The sequence below is a fragment of the Mastomys coucha genome, unplaced genomic scaffold (assembly GCF_008632895.1).
Source record: "Mastomys coucha isolate ucsf_1 unplaced genomic scaffold, UCSF_Mcou_1 pScaffold21, whole genome shotgun sequence".
Lineage (NCBI taxonomy): Eukaryota > Metazoa > Chordata > Mammalia > Rodentia > Muridae > Mastomys > Mastomys coucha.
The window spans coordinates 148859884-148879360 of NW_022196904.1; the positions used below are offsets into that span (position 1 = coordinate 148859884).

A 19477-nucleotide genomic window follows, 5' to 3' on the forward strand; every position below is an offset into this window, starting at 1 on the left:
TGCCATTCGAGCAATCAGGTAGCTATAGCTGGACAGAAACTATGCCAAGTTTTAATGGGCATTTTTGTTATATTCTTCTTAAAAATGAGATTTAACATACATTGCTGTCCAAATGTCACCTGTTCTGTGTGTTGTTTCCTCCTCCTTCCTGTTTCTACCCATCTTCCCACTTTTCTTTCTGTACTTATACTTAGATGTTTCATTCAGATCCACTGATTCTTCACATTCTGCTTCTATATGGAAGCAGAGAAGTTTCTCATCCACTAAGCCTTTCAGAGGAGTTTACACATGGGTATGAAGAGATCAAATAAACAGGAACTTAGGTTAATTTAATAGAAAAAATAAAATATGGAATAACATTGATTTTGGCCAGTATCAATTACAACTGTTCTATATTTTACAAAAAAACAACTGAACATTTTACACATGTACAGTATTTTTCAGCAAAGTGGATTTGGATTTAACAACAGGTCACTATTAATTAGTGAATTAAAGATCAAAAGACAAAAGAAAACAGAAAATAGGACTTTTGTCTCCAAAGGGTAAGAGCATTTGTCATGTCTCCAAACTTTGTGCTATCCATTCCATATACTCATTATGAATATATATATTTATACATAATATATAACATTAACGTAAACTTTGAAAGCATTATGTTCTAGTTAATGGTGATAAATGAGGCAGTAACACACTAGTAGTTAAACCAGTATTTCAGTGATGTGCACCTGCATGGTCAGTGGGAAATGGAATGCATGGTAGTGAACCCCAGTGAATTTGCTGTCATATTGGTGGCTATCTGTCTAAGGGCAAGGACATCAGTATTATCTTTTGTATCATTGTAACCTTGTGCCTCTAATTGTATAGACTTGCCCAATCAACTTGATATCTTTGCAAGCAAGTCTTGTCTTTGCCATCTGTCTGTCTTACATTTACATCTCGTCATTTAAAGCCTGTGTATTTAAACATAGGAAGAATATACTGTGGCCAGGAATCCCTCTGCTCTTTGAGCAAGAAGAGCCTACAGTGTTCTAAAGAAGAAAGTTGCCCAGTATAACCTGCCAGTTTCTTAGTTACTTATGAATCTCCTGACTCAGTAACATTATAATGCTATTAAAGGGGTCAGTAGACCAATTACTCATTATCTACCTGCAGCTAGAAGTGAACTTTGTTGACTAGTGATATTTTCAGGGTAGGCTGTTTACTGCTTGTTTCTATGAATGGGGACTTTAGCATCCACACCCCAGCTCCTTCCCAAGGTCACCACACTCTTCTTAGTAGTGAAGCCACTGCATCTTGGAAGTGTAGCTTTCCAAAGCTTAGAACCTGGAGATGCCTGGCCATGCTCCAAGTAAATGAGGTCACCAAGGGGATTTGAAAGGAAAAATGAAGGAGTGTGATATCAGTTATTCTCAGAGGAACTACAAAAAGATTTATCACGTTTCATCATTTTCACCCACAGATTCATAGTAGTTTCTTGATAGTTCAGTATTCTAGATTCTACGGAGTATTTATGGAGTCACAGAAAACCAGTGAACACATTTCGCATCAGACAGACAAACCAACCCCAGCTCCATGGCATTCGGTGGACAGGTACGTAAGAACATGGCCCTAGTTATAGAAGGACAGAGGAGTGAGAAATACAGAACCAGGAGGGTACAATCATGCCGCCCACATTCAATTTCCAGTTTTATTTTTTAAAAATGACAAGAGGAGACAACTTGAGTAATAAGCACCATTGAAAAGCACTGCTCCACTAGTGTTAAGCATGAGCTTAAATAGTATTTAAATAAATTCCATTTCTTAAAAAATACAGGACCTTCTTAGAAACTTTTGACCCTAGGAAGAAACTTCCTGCATCACAATCCAAATGCTTCCCACGTGACAAATGTAATTTCTGATGACAGTTAAAAAAAGGTAGTGGGGCAACGGCTAGATAGCACCAAGAGGTTGTTATAGAGCCTACAGATGACTCTCTGGGCTTTGGGCGACCTGGGTCAGCCTCAGCCCTTCTGGCTAGGACATGCGTCTACCGTCCATGTGACTCTGCAGAACAATCCATTTTACCAGCTGTGTAAAAAAAATAACCCAATTGACAGTGTTTGAAAAGTCAGTAGCAGAAAGTCTGTCTGCCTGATGAAGCCAGTGGAGGAGACTTATCAGGCAGGAAAAGTGCAAAAAAACCGGAACGCGACATACAAAGCAAATCATGTGTGGGAAGGAATCACCGTGGAACCGTGAAACACTAAGACGAGACACTGAAGACACTGTGCAGGGTGTTCTCAGGACCCTACGGTCCAGCTTCCTGTCTTTTTCCTTGGCTGCAGACAAAAGCCAGAAAAATGACTGAGGCAAAGCTCTCTGTTCATTCTGATCTATGTGTGCTCTTAGGATGTTTTTTGGGGGAAAAATGTTTTTAGGAATTTTTAAAGGAGAAACAGTGAGTGATCGCAGAGGAATAAAATGGACCTTCAGACCAGGGCAGGAAATCAAATCATTACTTTAACGTCAAATTTTGGCATCAAATACTTTGGTTATACAATACTGTCTCTGTGATTCTGGCTGTTTAACACTAAACATCCAGTTATAAAAGGTAGGCTTGTTGTAGTTTTTTTTTTTTTCTTCTATTTAAGTTCTGACAAAAGAGTTCACCATCTCCCTGCACAAACTTGAAATAGAGAGAGAGAGAAAAAAGATAGCAAGAAAGAGAGAGGTGGGTTGCAGTTTTTGGCTTTTTTTTCTTTAATAATATGGAATAATCTATAAGTCTACAGGAAGAGGGATGTGAGGTGGCTGCTCAGCCTTGGAATGTACATGTTTTGCAGCACAGCTGTTGTAGAACTTTCCGCTGACACAGATTGTTCTTTTTCACAAGCATACAGAAGCCTCCTTCTGCCCAGGACTCTTCCGTTGCTTTTCCAGAAGTCAGCAAGAGAGTGGGGGAGTGGAGTGAAGAGCAGCGTGACACACGGAGGTAAGTTTTGATTGGCCAGAGAGGTAGATTTGGGGGATTGGAAGAGGCCATTCAGGAGCAGGCACAGGAGGGAATTTGGTCCACCCAAAGTGATTTCAGTCAACAGCAGTGTTTTCAAGGAGAAATATTGCAGTCCAGTAGTAAATGTGATTGGTATCCATTTGGGAAAGGAAAAAGAGAGTGGAAAAAAAAAGAATAAATTATAAATCAATAATATCACAAGCAAGGAACTTTTCTTCTCAGAATCATCAAGAGCAGAAAATATTCAGTCATTTGTACCATATTTCATAGAATCCAAGCTACAATGAATCCAAGACAGTTTAAGGTCGACTCATATTTCAGTATCACAGGGTAATAATGCTTACACTGTGCTACCATATTCTGTTAGCAATTGGAATTTTAATTAAATTAAATTAAATTAATTAATTAATTAATTTTTGAGACAGGATTTCTCTGTGTAACCCTGGTGGTCCTGGAACTCACTCTGTAGACCAGGCTGGCCTCAGACTCAGAAATCCGCCTGTCTCTGCCTCCCAAGTGCTGGGATTAAAGGTGTGTGCCACCGCTGCCTGGCTTAAATTTATTCTTATCAATAGTATGTGATATAATGCTCCATGTGTAGTTTTTCCATGTTCATTTGAATTGCTATAAATGACACAGGAGAACCAGGAGTCACAGGCTTCATTCAATTCAATGTATATTTCTGTGGCTAAGTCTAAGATCCAGGCATGACAATTACATATTATCAACCGAATGGTCAAGATCAATAGTGAGTTGTCATGAATTAATAGATATATATGATTCCAGAGATATTAAACTGCAAAACGATTGTTTTAGGATCACGGAAATATGGAATTGAAAAAGAACAACTTGTAGTCCTTTAGAGCACTGGCCATGTGACCAAGGGCTCAAAGGACCTCATTCTTCACAGGCCTGAGAGTGGCCTTATTGCAAACAAAAGCTCTTCATTTTCCACTCTAGCTCACAATCCTGAAACTTCCCTTTGACCAAGTTGCTGTTTGAAACAACTTAGCCCACAGTCAGCAATGCTTAGTAAGGTGTTTGAAGGCTTCTTCAGTGTTAGGTGCTCAATACCAACTGCTAGAGGTGAAAACTTCAAGAGAGATGTCCTGTGACTCTCAATCATTTGTATTTTCCTTAGTAATTTGTGTACAGACATTTTAAAAACATTCTGGCTATATTCTGATATAAATGACATGTGCTGGTAACTGACGGCTGATAATTAAATGGCTCTGTGCCTCACTTCGGGCTTCTCACCCCAGAGTGGTGTACTAAGAACTAGCCCTGGCTGGCTCTAAAAGCACAGAGTGGGGAGGGCCCAGCCTACTCTGCTACACTACCTGTTCTGAAACATGATGAAGATGAAGTCACCCAGATGCTTCAAGGAAATATGACTATAAGTGTGTATCAATGTTCTCAATGACTCCCTTCCTGCTATGGCCTTTTGAGGTTCCTAATAGTGAGCTGTGGAATAACCACACAGCATCAGTTGTATCTTCTTCAGTTTGTGTGAAGTGGAGATCTGAATACAGCATACAGACTCCTAACTTCATGTTCTGCCTTTCCCTAGGGCTATAGCCTTGTGACCAAGACTGTTCCAAATGTAGTCTCCAAAAACATGTTGAATGATAGTTCAAATACAATTGATTTCTCTAGTGAGATATACTTTGTGTGTAAAGTTTAGGTACAAAGTTAGGGTCTCCTGAGTACTTATTATGTGGAAAATCAAAAACTAATGTTGGTATTGGAGTAACTGAAATGTGCTGAATTTACAGGTGGAAAATGACTGTGGAGAAGTGAGAGGACCTGGCAGCTGCCAAGCTGCCAAGCTTGTAGAGGAGGTTCCTTAACCTGCACTGCAAATTAGGGACACTTAAGAGTTCCTACAAGGATCTGTGTCATACTATACCCTGTATAATTCAGTCAGAATCTTTGGGGACAGTGTAGGTCCTAGAATTTGAATAAAAACCCTCAATGGCAAGAAAAGCAGACTAGCCCAACTGGGAATTCCTATGTTCTATGTTTGATCTTTTTTTTTTTTTTATCATCACATTTTGGGGTTTTTTTTTTTCCTGCTGGAATATTATAAAGTTAATTCCTAGCCTTGCATGCTCCATTAAACACTCTGATACTATTGGATTAGGATTCAAATATTAAAATGAGAAAAAATCTAAATAACCAGAGATTGGCAAGTACTAGGGAATATTTACAGGATTGAATTACCATACTCTCATTAAAATGAAGCTTCCCAAGAAGTTTTAAAACCTAGGGTTTAGGAAGCAAAATGCTAAGTGTTCATGGGAGGGTGTAAGGTTTTATGTACAAGGCATCAAAAAATTTGGACAAAGTCTGTGTGACAAAAAAAATAAAAAATGAGAAGAAACAATTAAAAAGCCAACCAAACAGAAAAGGCTACATACTGTATGATCATAAATATTAGATGTTTTGCAAAGAAAGACTTTATGGAGACATAAAATAAAAAACAGAAATTCAGAGAGTCCAGGAACTGGGAGGCAGGATGATGAATGTGGGAGCACAAGGGACTTTTAGGGCACAGAAACCATGTCATGTGATGAGATAATCACATACACATGTCATGTACAGTTACTCAAACTATAAATTTATAGTGCCAAAACATATGCTAGGGTAAGCTATGGACTTAGTTGATGATGATGTGTCTTTGTGGGTTCATGAGTGTGGCAGATTATAATACTGTAGTTTAAGCTGTTGATAGTGGGGAAGCCTATGCATGTGTGTGCTCTTGGAGTACATGCTCAGTTTTCCTATGAAGGGATAGCTGTTCTGAAAAATAAAGTTTATTAATTAAAACAACTAACTGGAACTGTTTTGGGATTTCAGGTGATTTATTTATTCCTATCATTAAAAAAGGGGGGGAAAAGAGAAACAAAATGGGGTTTGGTGGTACCCAGGTACCTGCAGTAAGAAGACCTCAAGTTAGAGTTCAGCATAAGCTACACAGTAAGATTTGGTCTATATACAATGATAACAAAATAATACAAAGCAACATGACTCATTAAAGATGTAAATCAAGGTCAGCAAATGTCTACAAGATACTGAGCATATCCTGTTAAATACATGCTTGTCAGTCTCTTTATTAAAACGGAAATATGTTAGTTTGTAAAGTGCAAAGAGTAGATCATGTAGCTGTACTCACCATCCTTGCAGATGGCTCCCATCTGACACGTTCCTAAGTCTAAAAGATACCCACTGGGGCAGCTGGAACAGTTCTTGAATCCTGGGCCATTGCATGTCAAACAGCTGTTATCACATCTACAGGCAAAATGCATAATTATTGAATCTCTTATCCATCTGCATGGGAGATGTTTACTCTCAATATGTTAATATCTTCAAATTAGTTCTTCCTTTGAGGATGACAAAAATATTTTCTTATAATAGCTGTTAGGTTTGAGAATATTAGGAAAAATGTGGCAGGTAGACACTGACGCCAATGGGGAAAAAGCCTGTCCTGGAAACAGAAATACTATTTTAAAAACTCTAAGGTATGTGTGAAGGGGAACTGGGGAGATGGCTTATTTGTTAAGGTTCAGATCCCTAGCACCCATGTCAAAAGGCAGGTGTGGTATTGTGCCTCTATATTCCCAGCACTGGAAGAAAGATAGACTGAGGGAGCTTGTGCTTGACCATCTAACCAAACTGGTGACTGATCCTGACTCAAAAATAAATAAATAAGTAAGTAAATAAATAAATAAATAAGAGGACAATTGACAAAGACACTCAATGTTGACCTCTGGTCCCAGCCACCTCCTACAAACTATACATACACACACACACTCAAAACTTTAAGGCATTAAAAATACCAGCCAACAGGAACAAATTCTGCAGGTCAATGTCCAAAACCTCAGAGACCAAATTGTACTTTATCATTAAAAATCATCGGTTTTCTCATTACTTCCAAGGAACTCAGATATCAAGTGCTAGGGTCAGAGCAGGTGGACTTACCTCTTGCAGGATTTGTAGCCTCCCTCTGAAGAGTGGTCCAAGTAGTAGCTCACACTACAACTCTGTACACACCTTCCCTCTTCCATGACATACCCCTCGGTGCAGTTAATACATCCATCTGCTCCGGCCCCTTCAGTGCAAAGCACATGCAAGAAACAGCAAAGAAGAAAAGCCTCAGGACAGGCTGAATCATGGTGTGCGAAAGCCACACCCACCTGCCGCCCTCTTAAGTCCTAACTTTGTCCTCTCTCTTACTTTCCTTCAGTGGGGCTGGGAGGGGACTCTTGTGTTTTTAACTGAATCTATTCGAGAAGAATGCCTGTCCTTCTGAGAAAGAGATGCTTGCTGGGACAATTAAGTTCCTCACAAGGCGCTGATGATTATTGGCTTTCTGTGAGAATTGGTGTACCATTATCAGGTGAAAGGTGGCCCTGCGCACTTCCTTGAAATGTCCTGAAAGCAGCATGAAACGTGGCTACAGCTAACTAAAAGGACAACCACAGTTGGGGATGTAAGGGGTAGGAGTGGGAGAAGGTACCAGCGCAGGTGGCACAGAAGCGGTGGCAGGGCTGGCAATCATGACCGTTGAAGAACTGTTTATCTTCACAGGTGACCGAACAGCGGGATCCCTGAAGGCTGAGAGAAACATAGACAAGCTGTAAGCAGACTATTGTCCCCATGGAAAAGTGGGGACTCCATACATAACAAATACGGTCCCCTCAGACACCAGAGATTGGTAAAGCTGTAAGACAAGAAAAATGGCCCTAGACCTTTCTTGGTACTTGTAATAACATCTGCAGCACGCAGCCTCTCTCTTGAATGTGTCAAACCATCCGGCGTTTTTCAGCCTTACTTTACATCTAACAGTGCTTTAAAAAGTTTTGACAAGAGGCTAGGAAGGTGGCTCAGTCGTTAAGAGCACTCACTACTCTTGCAGAGGACCTGTTTTGGGTTACCAGCAGCCACAAGATTCCTCACAATGTTCTGTTTCTCCAGTTCCAGAGGATCTGATGCCCTTTTCTAGCCTCTGGGGAGATCACATGCATGTGGTACATATACATACACGCAGACAATATAAACATAAAAATGAAACAAAACAAAAACTCTGATGAACTAATTCCATGGTTGACAATATCTTATGATATTTTTGTGACTTTTGTTGTTTTTGTTTTTGTTTCCTGAGACAGGGATTTTCTGTGTGGCCCTGGCTGTCCTGGAACTCTATTTGTAGACCAGGCTGGCTTTGAACTCAGAGATCTGCCTGTCTCTTTCTTTTGAATGCTGGGATTAAAAGTGTGTGCCACCACAGCTGGATAAACGTTTGTTTTTATCAGGATGTTGATGGCCATCTGATGTGGGGGCTGGAAATAGAAGTCAGGTCCCCAGGGAGAGGAGTTTGTGCTCCTAAGCACTGAGCCTTCCCTCCAGTCCTCTTTGCTACTTTTTTACCAGTTTATTTACCTAAGCCACTCTAATGAGTAATTAAGCAAAATGAAACCTTGCAAACATCTTGACTTTTCTTTGTTGTATCATTTTTTAGTTTTCCCTGGAGGTGATTTTATAATATTAAGTGATTTATTGAAATGCCTGCTTCTCTAGCTACTACTATGATCCATATCTGAGTTTCTAAAATGTAAAATAAAAATGTAAAAAAAAATTTCTTTCACAATTTCTGTTAGCTATGGCATTTCTCATAGCTTCAGTTTTTGTTTACTTATTCATTTACTTATTTATTTTTGAGACTGGCCTTGAACCCACTAGCTACATAACTGAGGATGACCTTTTGACCTCCATATCCTGTGTACTGAGATTACAGGTACGTGATTCTGTGCCAAGTTTACGGCATGATTCAGAAACTTAAAAATACACATAGAATTTGCATTATTTCATATAAAATATAACTGAACAGCAGCTGGAAGAGAGTAGGTGCAAACTTGTTATAAAATTCGTCGTATTGGAGAATGTATATGTTTGGAACACGGTCAAATGCTTTCTATTTTCTGATAGTCTGTATGGCTCCAACTTATATCCTAGTTGACGGCTTTGTATACGGCTTATATTAATTTTGAAAATTGAATTTTACTTCACCTTCTGTTCACTCAAGACACTTGGAAAGTACAAAATTAAAGTAGCAGAAGAAAAGCATCATAAACACTCTTGTTAGTGTTTCAAATCATTTTCATCCAGGTATTTAGGTAAGGGTATTTGCTCTTAGCCACCATGTAACAATTTCCAGGTCTTCTGCAGTCAAGCCATCAGCTCAGAGGCACCTAGGAAGGAGCCTCGATGTGGCAAAGGGCAGTTTTCCCCAAAGTACATGTCATTCTCAGAGCCCGCTGGCCTGCTGTCCACAAAGACCTCCTTGCCTTCCTCCAGCTCTAGAGAAAAATGTAGTACATCAAATGAATCCTTTCGTGGGACGAAATAAGAACCAATAAAATAAAAATGTACCAGAGTTTTAGAAAAGATGCCTTGGCTCTCCAAGAAAGGACAGGCCTTCTGAGGCTGGCTTCCATTCAGCAGGAGACAGAGGCTGCCTGTGCTGGAAGAGATGATGGAGCAAGGGCTGGGCACAGAGCACAGTCACTGAACTCTGAAGCTGCCAGCTGCTTCCAAAGCATAGGCGTCCTGAGGCCTACCCGTCCAGTTCAGAGCAGCCTCCATTCCTTCCTGCATAAAACCACCTAGGTTAGGCCTGTGCTAGCCAATTGGCTACTGAGCCCCTGAGATGAGGCTAGTGCAGCGAAGAAACTGAATTTTAAATATTCATTCATCTAAATAATTAATTTTAATTAATTTATGACTATATTTAAAAAAATAACTTTATGAGACTCAGTTGTTGGCAAGCTTCTCAGCACGTTTGGAATAGAATGGCTTCATAAAATTTGCTCTCTCTATTAGATTTAAAAACTTCTTAATACAGATATTTCTCATAAAAATTATTGTTGAGTCTTAGACATATGCTAAGACCATATATGCCATACTTCAAAGACTTAATAAAATAATAAAGAATTTAAAGCAATTCACTAGAATTTCTTTTATGTTGGCCACATGTTGTAATAATATATTTTGGATATATTTTAAGTAAAATATTTTATTAAAATCATATCCCTTATTGCTTTTTACCACTTTTAATGTGGCTACTGGCACATTGAAAATTACATACATGGCTGCCATATTTCTGCTGTGTGTTCTGTTTTAACTAGCTCCATAAAATGTTCTCTAAGAAATAAAGAAATAAGCTCAGTAGTCTTTTATTTCTTATGGACTAATTATGTACAAGATGTAAGTAATACATAAATGTTATAATGTTATAATAAATAAACGGCATAATAAATAAATGTTATCAAGCTATCATACTTCATCAAAGTAGAGGTTAGTCTCAGCATTTTGTAATGAGAATAATGTAAGACAACAGCATTTAAGTGACTTTGCCATGATTACTAAATAGAGGGGAAAGACTTCTACCTCACCATGACACTGTTCCTTTAAGATGAATTAAGTGCAGACAGGAGAGATGGCTCAGCTGTTACACGACTGGCTGCTCTTCCAGAGGAGCCGGGTTTGATGCCCAGCACCCACACAGCAGCTCATAACCATCTATAACTCAGACTCAGGGGCTTTGATGCCCTCTTCTTACCTCCCCGGGCATCAGGCACATATATAGCAAACAGATATCCATACAGCAAAAACATACATATGTATAAAATAGAAATTATAAAGAATCAGGTAGCTAGGCAGACCTGTATTTATCAAGATTATCAAGTACTGAGAAGCAAGGTTTTAAGTAACTAAAAGGATTTAAGTAAGTTAGGAAAACAAAGAGCAATGTCACATGTAATCGACATTGTGAATATCATAATCGATAAGTGTGAATACCATTCCAGTACCAACGACTATCAAGGGCACCTGACTGGGAATTGTCTACACTGTACTATTTCACTTTTGAAGAAAGATGGAATGAACACAACATCCTATCACTACCTAAATGGAATGTACTATAGAACTCTAACTCCGTATAAAGGCAGAGCCCAGCCCATATGGGGTGGTGGACTCAGCATAGAAGCATTTGACCTCTTTCTCAGGAAAGAAGCTTCGTATTTGTGCTGCACATTGCTGTCTTACAGTCTACCAAGTATCAGCTTTGGCAATGAGCCAGTCATCAATCTAGGGAAAACATCGCCTGGTGTTAACTCTATGTGCATACCACAGAGAGTCTAATGGAACTGAAGCTGAAGTACTTAAGATAAGCAAATGACTGGGTATGTGTAGAGAAATAATAAAGATAAGAGAATAACTTTCCACCCTTGAGAATTTAATCAGGCAGATTAAACAGCATTTATAGGCACTATCTGCCCAGTCATTCTCGACCAGCATAATGCAGATCAAAGTGTATAAAGGATGCTTCTCAAATGGTCATCTTTACTTACATCTGAATCATCTTTCTTTTTAAAAATCACTTTAATTTTATTGTTCATTTATTTATTTTGTATGCTTGAGTGCTTCACCTGCATGCATATGGGTGCAGCACATGTGTGTCTGGAATCTGTAGAGGTCAAAAGAGGGCACTGGAGCTCCTAGAACTGGAGTTACAGATAATCACTGAGCCACTATGTGGTTGCTGGGGATTGATTCTCAGGTCCTCTGCAAGAACAGCACGCGCTTTTTAAACTACTGAGCCGTCTCTCTACCCACTAAATCATCTTCTTTATAGGGGATTTATTGGATTATAATCCTTCCTTAGTCAAGATGGCAAATTTTTTTCTCCTCATCTAATTGTAGAGATAATGTAAATAACAGGGAAGTGCTTCAGTGTGAGTCAAACCAAGGGCAGATGAAGAGAGCTATTTGTTTACATGCTGACTCTTATGATTTCCTTTCTATTTGCTCTGCAAATCTCCCTGGATGATGTGTCTCTTGCGGGACCTCTTTCTCCTTACCTTAACCCGCCCTTGCACTCTGTGCAGTTGTGAAGTCCTGTGCACATCTTACAGTTCTCACTGCATTTCCCACAAACATTTTTCTCTGTTAAGAAAAGAAAAGAAATAGAGTCATACGTCAGTCAACTGGATTCCATAAAAGAATGGAGATGTTCCAGTGTTTACTAATGTGCTCTGCAGTCATAGGTTCATCTGGAAAGCTACATCGAAAAGGTCAGGTACATGATTCATGAACTGCTACAGCAGGAAACACCATGCACCTGTTTGGCACAATGCAGACAGACCTCAGAAACTCTTAGTTGAAAGGTTTATAGTTTTTACTCCTTTCAACTCTCTCTCCAAAGCATGGTTTTCTAACTTCTAAAACAGGAAATCTCACTCATGATGCAAGGACAATATTGATAAGGAATGGATATAAAAATGATTACATTCCAATGGATGTTCTTGGAAGTATATTAGAAGTAGAAGTATATTAGCTTGAGTGGATACACTCTAAGTTTTCCTATTCAATAACAAACCCATGTCCACACTGCAAAAAAGAATGAAACATGATAGATTTATCAAGAAAAGTAGTGATTTGGCATAATAGTTGACAAAGGCCTTTTACCTTGGTCAAATTTTTTTTTGGTGGAAATTGAGAACTTGCTCTGATATGTCAATGGGTGCAGACAGAACATTGGTCAAACTGGACAAACAAGATACAGGGAAGTTGCCAAGCTTTGCATGACAAGGTAAGCAAGTCCTTCATAATTCCTGCTTCATAAAAAAGGCTGTCATATTTTAGGCCAGAAGGCTGAAGATGAATGCTCCAATATTATAAAGACAATTTGTGGATGACTGTCCAGGCAGCCAGAAACCTCTGTCATTTCAATAGTTTTGGAAAGTGCTTGCTTTGTACTTTCTACATACTCAAGTAATATTTATTCCTTCCCAGGTTTCTGCTGGGGTTGAAGACTAGGTAGTTTCAGAACTAACATTAATTTTTAGGATTTTAAAAAATGTTATAATGTCTATACAAGTTATGATAGAAAATGATTTAGATACAAAGCTCTAAACTCACCAAGATAGGATAGATAATAAAATACCTTAAGTTGTCAAATATAAATAAATTGGACATTATAAATATATATCATACCTTATAGTTCTCATAATTGTCAAAATTGTATTCAATTTATATCTGAGGGGAAAAAGAGCCTCTTATTGGACTAAAAAGGGAAATTATTGAGGTTTGGTCTTTTGCTATACATTGTAATGCTAAATAATATCCCCCAATGCCTGGTTGCCCACAGGGACGATAATATCTACACGTAGACCCAAGTGATGCTATATGACCTTGCCCCACAAGTTATCTCTGATTAGTGAATAAAGATTCCTACAGGCTATAAGTGGGTAGAATTGAGATAGGCAAAGTTTGGAGTCTGAGGAGAACCATGATGGGGAGAGAGAGGAAGGTGGAGAGTGAAAAAACCCTGTGGGGTAAGAATCTTGAAATCATGGCCACGAGGGCTGGCCGATTGGAGTTAAGAGGAGGCCAGACAAAACATGACAAGTCTGTTTTGTTGTGGGATTATTGTCAGGGAAGTAGACAAAATATCATAGAGGGAAAATATCTGCCCAGCTCTAGTTCTGAGTAAGGTTTATTATAAATATAAAAGCTGTGTGTCTTTTATCCAGAAACTGAATGATCAAAGGCAGAGTAGAAGCCCCTGAGATTAAATATTTTCAACAAGTAGGTAATAACAACACACACACACACACACACACACACACACACACACACACACACACACACACACACACATACACACACGAACACACACACACACACACACACACACACACAGAGGGGGGGATAGAGAGAGAACCAAATGAAACATTGTTTATAGGTTTCGCCTCTCTTTGATCTTTAAGTGTGGATGTTCATCAAGGTTACATGGAGACAGATTCCTGTATGGACCTACTGGGTATTCTGCATTTTTCAGCAGGAAATACAAAGCCCTTGACAGTGTTTTAGCAACTACACTGCAGATCCCATTGTGACATTAAGCACACTAAATACATTAAGGTTCTGGCCTTGGACCTGAAGTCACAGGCCCTAGATTTGCATTCTGATGTCAGGTCTTCTAGTGGGCAAGGTCAGTGTCTCTACACTCTTGAGTGAAGATTAGCATGAACTCTACCTATTAGCTTATCTCGGCAAGTTAATAGGATGATTTCAAGAGGAAAGGTCAACTATAAACCACTGTGACTGTGTTCTCAGTAATTATCAGTAGCCACCATCATTACAGAGCCTGATTACTGTGCTATATGTAAGTGGTCTCACTAGAGGGAGAAACTGTAACAGAGACAATAGGAATGACACACTGACCACTCAAGTCAATGCTATACAGTGGTGGAAGTGACCAGATAGCTTCTAAGTATCTAGTCCCCAGTTCTTCAAAGAGGAGCGGCTGTTGGGTACTCAGTGATGGAGCACACCCTTAGTATATGCAAGACTCCCTAAGAAACACTGTATATATCTATGGATCTCTTATGACTCATCTTATCTTCTAAGTTTTCTTTCTGGGAGGGGAATAAAATCTGGAGTGTAAATAAATAAATAAAAGATTTTTTTTTTATTTACAAAAGAACTTTAGCAGAATCCACATTCATTACTCCAAGTGGAACAAGAGCCTGATCTACCTAGTCAGATGCCTAATTTTAATAGACTGTGGTATGAGACAAAGTACCTAGAACTCAGAAACAAAGCCAAAGATACCCATATCTCTGGGAGGGCCATACTGAAATACTGTCTAACCAAGGACTAATTACCTTGAATTTTGCCTATTTATTAATTATGTCAGTGAAGGGCAGTCTCTGAGAAGTTACACGTTAGTGTATGGGTTGGTGTTTAGCAACATGATAATGTTCTGGCTGTAAGAAACAAACACCCCTCCCCAAACCTACCAATATTGCTATGTCTAACTTTCTTTCATATGTAACTTAACAAAAAGACTATTTTCTCACTCTCTCTCTCCCTCCCTCCCTTCCTCTTTCCCTTCTTCCCTCTTTCCCTCCCTCCCTCCCTCTTTCCCTTCCTTCCTTTCTATCTTGGTGCCTTATTTTCTTTTGTTCAAATTATGTGTCTATCTGTGTTGGTACAAGCCTGGAATGCAGGTATCCTTGGAGGCCAGAAAAGGGCACTGGATCCCCTGACAGAGTTTCAGGTGACTGTGAACTATTTATTGTGAATGTCACTGAGGTCTCCTGGAGGACCTTACCCACTTACCTATAATCTTAACCACTGAGCCCTCTTACCAGCTTCATAAAAGGACATTTTACCTTTCCTAGGCAATACAGTACTTTATCATCTTACAACCCATTCTCCTCTTGCATGTTTTCATTTGTTTCTATGTTAGATAATTTACTCATTAATGACTAAAATGTCTCTGACACATGTTTAGTCTACATTTAAAAAAAAATATTTAGTTATGTATATGAGTGCTCTATCTGCATGTATTCCTGCACGCCAGAAGAGGGCATCAGATCCCATTAAAGATGGTTTTGAACATTTTCTGGGTATATGCCCAGGAGTGGTATAGCTGGGTCCTCTGGTAGTACTATATCCAATTTCTAGAGGAACCGCCAAACTGATTTCCAGAGTGCTTGTACCAGCTTGCAATCCCACCAGCAATAAAGGAGTGTTCCTCTTTCTCCACATGTAATAAGGACACATGCTCCACTATGTTCATAGTAGCATTATTTATAATAGCCAGAAAATGGAAACAACCCAGATGTCCCTCAAGAGAGGAAGGGATACAGAAAATGTGGTACATCTACACAATGGAGTACTACTCAGAGATTAAAAACAGTGAATTTATGAAATTCTTAGGGAAATGGATGGATCTGGAGAATATCATCCTGAGTGAGGTAACCCAATCACAAAAGAACACACATGGTATGCACTCTCTGATAAATGCATATTAGCCTAGAGGCATGGAATACCCAAAATACAATTCACAAACCACTAGAAACTCAAGAAGAAGGAAGACCAAAGAGTAGATACTTTGTTCCTTCTTAAAAGGGGGAACAAAATACCCATGAAAGGATTTTCAGAGACAAACTATGGAGCAGAGACTAAAGGAAGGACAATCCAGAGACTTTTCCACCTGGGAATCCTTCCCATATTCAATCATCAAATCCAGACACTATTGTGAATGCCAGCAAGTGCTGGCTGACAGGAGCTTGATATAGCTGTATCCTGAGAGGCTCTGACAGTACCTGACTAATACAGAAGCAGAACTCACAGCCATCCATTGAACTGAGCACAGGGTCCCCAATGAAGGAGCTAGAGAAAGGACCCAAGGAGCTGAAGGGTTTGCAGCCCCATAGGATGAACAACAATATGAATTAACTAGTACCCTCAGAGCTCCCAGGGACTAAACCACCAACCAAAGAGTACACATAGTGGGACTCATGGCTCCAGCTGCATATGTAGCAGAGGATGGCCTGGTTGGTCATCAATGGGAAGAGAGGCCCTTGGCCCTGTGAAGGTTCTATACCCCAGTGTAGGGGAATGCCAGGGCCAGGAAGCAGGAGGAGGTGCATGGTGAGCAGGGGGAGGGAGGAGGGAACAGGGTTTTTTTCTTTCCTTTTTTTGGAGGGGAAACCAGGAAAGGAGATATCATATTACATGTAAATAAAGAAAATATATAATAAAAAAACAAAGAAAAATGGTTTTGAGCAACCATGTGGTTGTGGTACTTGAACTCAGGACCTCTTGGAAGAGCAGCCAGTGCTCTTAATTGCTGAGCCATCACTCCAGCCCCATTTAGTCTACATTTATAGGACAGTCATGTTTTTGAAAAATTGTTTGGTTAATGTGTAGAAATGAGCAGATCTCATTGCTATCCTTATCAGGTTGGCCCGCAGGAACTTGGAGTTAGGGAGAGTTCCCATCTCCCTGATGAAACTTGCTAACACTGTGAAAACTATAGAAGCAGCATGGTTCTATAGTTTAGATGTAGTTTAGTATAGTTTAGTATAGAAGCAGATGGTGTGTATGGAAGGTAGTGGCTATGTGATCAGCTCATAGTGGTAACTGTGGACACGGAGCCACTACTGGAGTTCCCTTGTGTATAGTATTCCACATATGCTATCGCAAACCACCTCTAGGAAATTCAATTTTGAATGGGCAATTGTCTTGAAGCATGGTTCTAGATGCCTCTAGATGTCCCTGCTTCCCTTGGATGTCTTGAAGCTTCATCCTTCTGCTTTAATAGAGCTGCAATGATAACCCCAGTGCTGTAAATCTAATAGGAAATCATTGTGGGAGAAGGGAGTGTGAGGGTCCACTGCTACAGGCACCTCTACAAAACCATTTTAAAGTATCTCTTTAATGAGTTGGCTAGGTTCTGCTTGGCACTAAGCAAAACCCAGATTTTATGCATAGAGTTATTCAAATGAAAACCTGTATCTTATTAAAAGCCCAAACATTTTAAAACAACTCACTGATATCCTGGTATGACCCATCCGGGCACTGAGTAACACAGCTGCTAGTTTCTTCATTCAGGAAGTAGCCATATTTACAGGACAGGCACTGATCACCATGACTGCCGAAGCAGGATTCGCAGTTGGGGGCACACTTCCGGCACCTCTTCTTGTCAGCATGGAAGTGGCCAGGAGGGCAGCTGGAGACACAGATTCTGCATCGTGGGATTATAAGAGAAAATGTTACTTCTCCGTACTCACAGCGCAGCATTTTTACAGAAAACCTGACAGCTGCCTGTGGCCTTAAGGTTAGTTTTCAACTGGGATGCCAACACCAAGTCAAAGGGACCACATCTGTCTGGTAAGGCTTCCTCTTGTGCAGGATGAAGGAGGAACATCACAGTTAGCACTACATCCAGTAAGTGGGTATTTGGTCTAGCCGTATAAAAGGAATCAAAACTGGATTTGGAATCTTAAGAGCTGGCTTATGTTGTTGTTCTGAGGGAACACAAATGGGGAAAGGTCATTAAAATAAGGAGTTCCTTCCACTTCTGTGTGTAACTTGTCATGAACCTTGTATGTGCATGTGGGTAAATGTGGTATGTTGTCATCTATCTATCTATCTATCTATCTATCTATCTATCTATCTATCTACATATGTACATATCCTATATGTATATATGGGCATATATACAAAATCATATACACATGTATATATATGTATATATATATATACACACACACACACACACACACACACACATAATTTTGCTTATCAGAAATTTTCCTTTATTTTTCTTAGCTTTTTTGTTTGTTTGTTTGTTTGTATTTTTTGAGACAGAGTTTCTCTGTGTATTCCTGGCTGTACTAGAACTCATTTTGCAGACCAGGTTGGTCCCAAACTCAGAGACTCACCTGCCTTTGCTTCCTGAGTACTGGGGTTAAATATGTGTGCTACCACAGCCAAGCTGAAACTTTCCTTTTTAAAAAGCCAACTTCCTTAATTGTATAAAACTGGAGACAGGGCTTTATTTATCTATTTAAATAGTTTTTGAGCACCAATTAGACAGTAGGCATTTTGGTTAGTGTAACAGATGCTACCACCATGGAGTCAGCTGAGGACCAATCTCCTTGACTCAGCATCTAACTTTTAGCATGAATTTCCACAGGAATTTGAGCTTGGCTGTGTCTAGTTAGGTGCCTGAGCACTGTTCCTAGAACACAATTTTGCCTGAAAGAGGATGGAGAAGGTGGGCTGGGCTGGAAGGGACATGGGGTTGGTTGGATGGGCTTTGTGTGGGTGTGCACTAGCTTGTAGTTTGCATCCAATGGGACATATCTGCATAGATAGACAGGATCCTGTCAGTAAGAGGCACAGGCTCTATCTCAGTGTCCAAAATGGAAGAGTTAGAACAGAGAGCAGCATGAATGTTCTGTCATGCTGGGGAATGTGAGAAGAAAGTATACATCTAGCCCAGGCACTGCCATGTCCAGGAAGAATAAACACAGGTAGTGCACTAAATACTAATGGGCTAAAAAGCACATATACCTTCGAACAGGATGACTAAGTTCAGCACACATATGGTAGGTACATCATGGTTGCAAGAGTTAACAGCAACATGCTATACACTTGGAAATTGCTTTTAAGAGTCAATTTAAAATGATCTTATGGGGCTGGAGAGATGGCTCAGCAGTTAAGAATATTAACTGTTCTTCCATAGGTCTTGAGTTCAATTCCCAGCAACTACATGGTGACTCGCAGCCATCTGTAATGGGACCTGATGCCTTCTTTGGGTGTGTCTGAAGACAGCAACAATGTACTCACATACATAAAATAAATAAATATTTTAAAAAAGTTCTCATTATAAGAAAAATAGTAAGCATGTTTGAGAATATAGATGTTAAATAGCTTTAGTCATCCTACAACGCATAACACTCAACACCATGTAGTATTCCATAAGTATGCATAATTTTTACTTGCTAATTGGGAAAAGAACTACAGAAGACAAGCATGCTAAGGGCATAGCTGGTCTCACCTCATCAGGGCTCTGCAAGTGAGTGACACATATTTTGCATTAACCCAACTCGATTTGGA

At 39.6% G+C, this 19477-nt stretch overlaps 1 protein-coding gene across 2 annotated transcripts in view; it reads right to left on the reverse strand.

The window, feature by feature from the left end:
* Pcsk5 (proprotein convertase subtilisin/kexin type 5) overlaps positions 1 to 19477 on the reverse strand; it is a 416074-nt gene that overhangs the window by 130020 nt on the left and 266577 nt on the right. The window contains exons 16-21 of one of the 2 annotated variants that reach the window (XM_031389876.1): positions 17404 to 17597; positions 11914 to 11998; positions 7512 to 7609; positions 6974 to 7103; positions 6168 to 6283; positions 313 to 2910 (exon numbers count right to left, since the gene is read on the reverse strand). In XM_031389876.1, coding sequence (XP_031245736.1) covers positions 2795 to 2910; positions 6168 to 6283; positions 6974 to 7103; positions 7512 to 7609; positions 11914 to 11998; positions 17404 to 17597 — 739 coding nt within the window. In that variant the 3' untranslated portion in view covers positions 313 to 2794. Of the gene's footprint in view, positions 1 to 312; positions 2911 to 6167; positions 6284 to 6973; positions 7104 to 7511; positions 7610 to 11913; positions 11999 to 17403; positions 17598 to 19477 lie in introns of those variants that run through there. The other variant, XM_031389877.1, reaches the window with a different exon arrangement.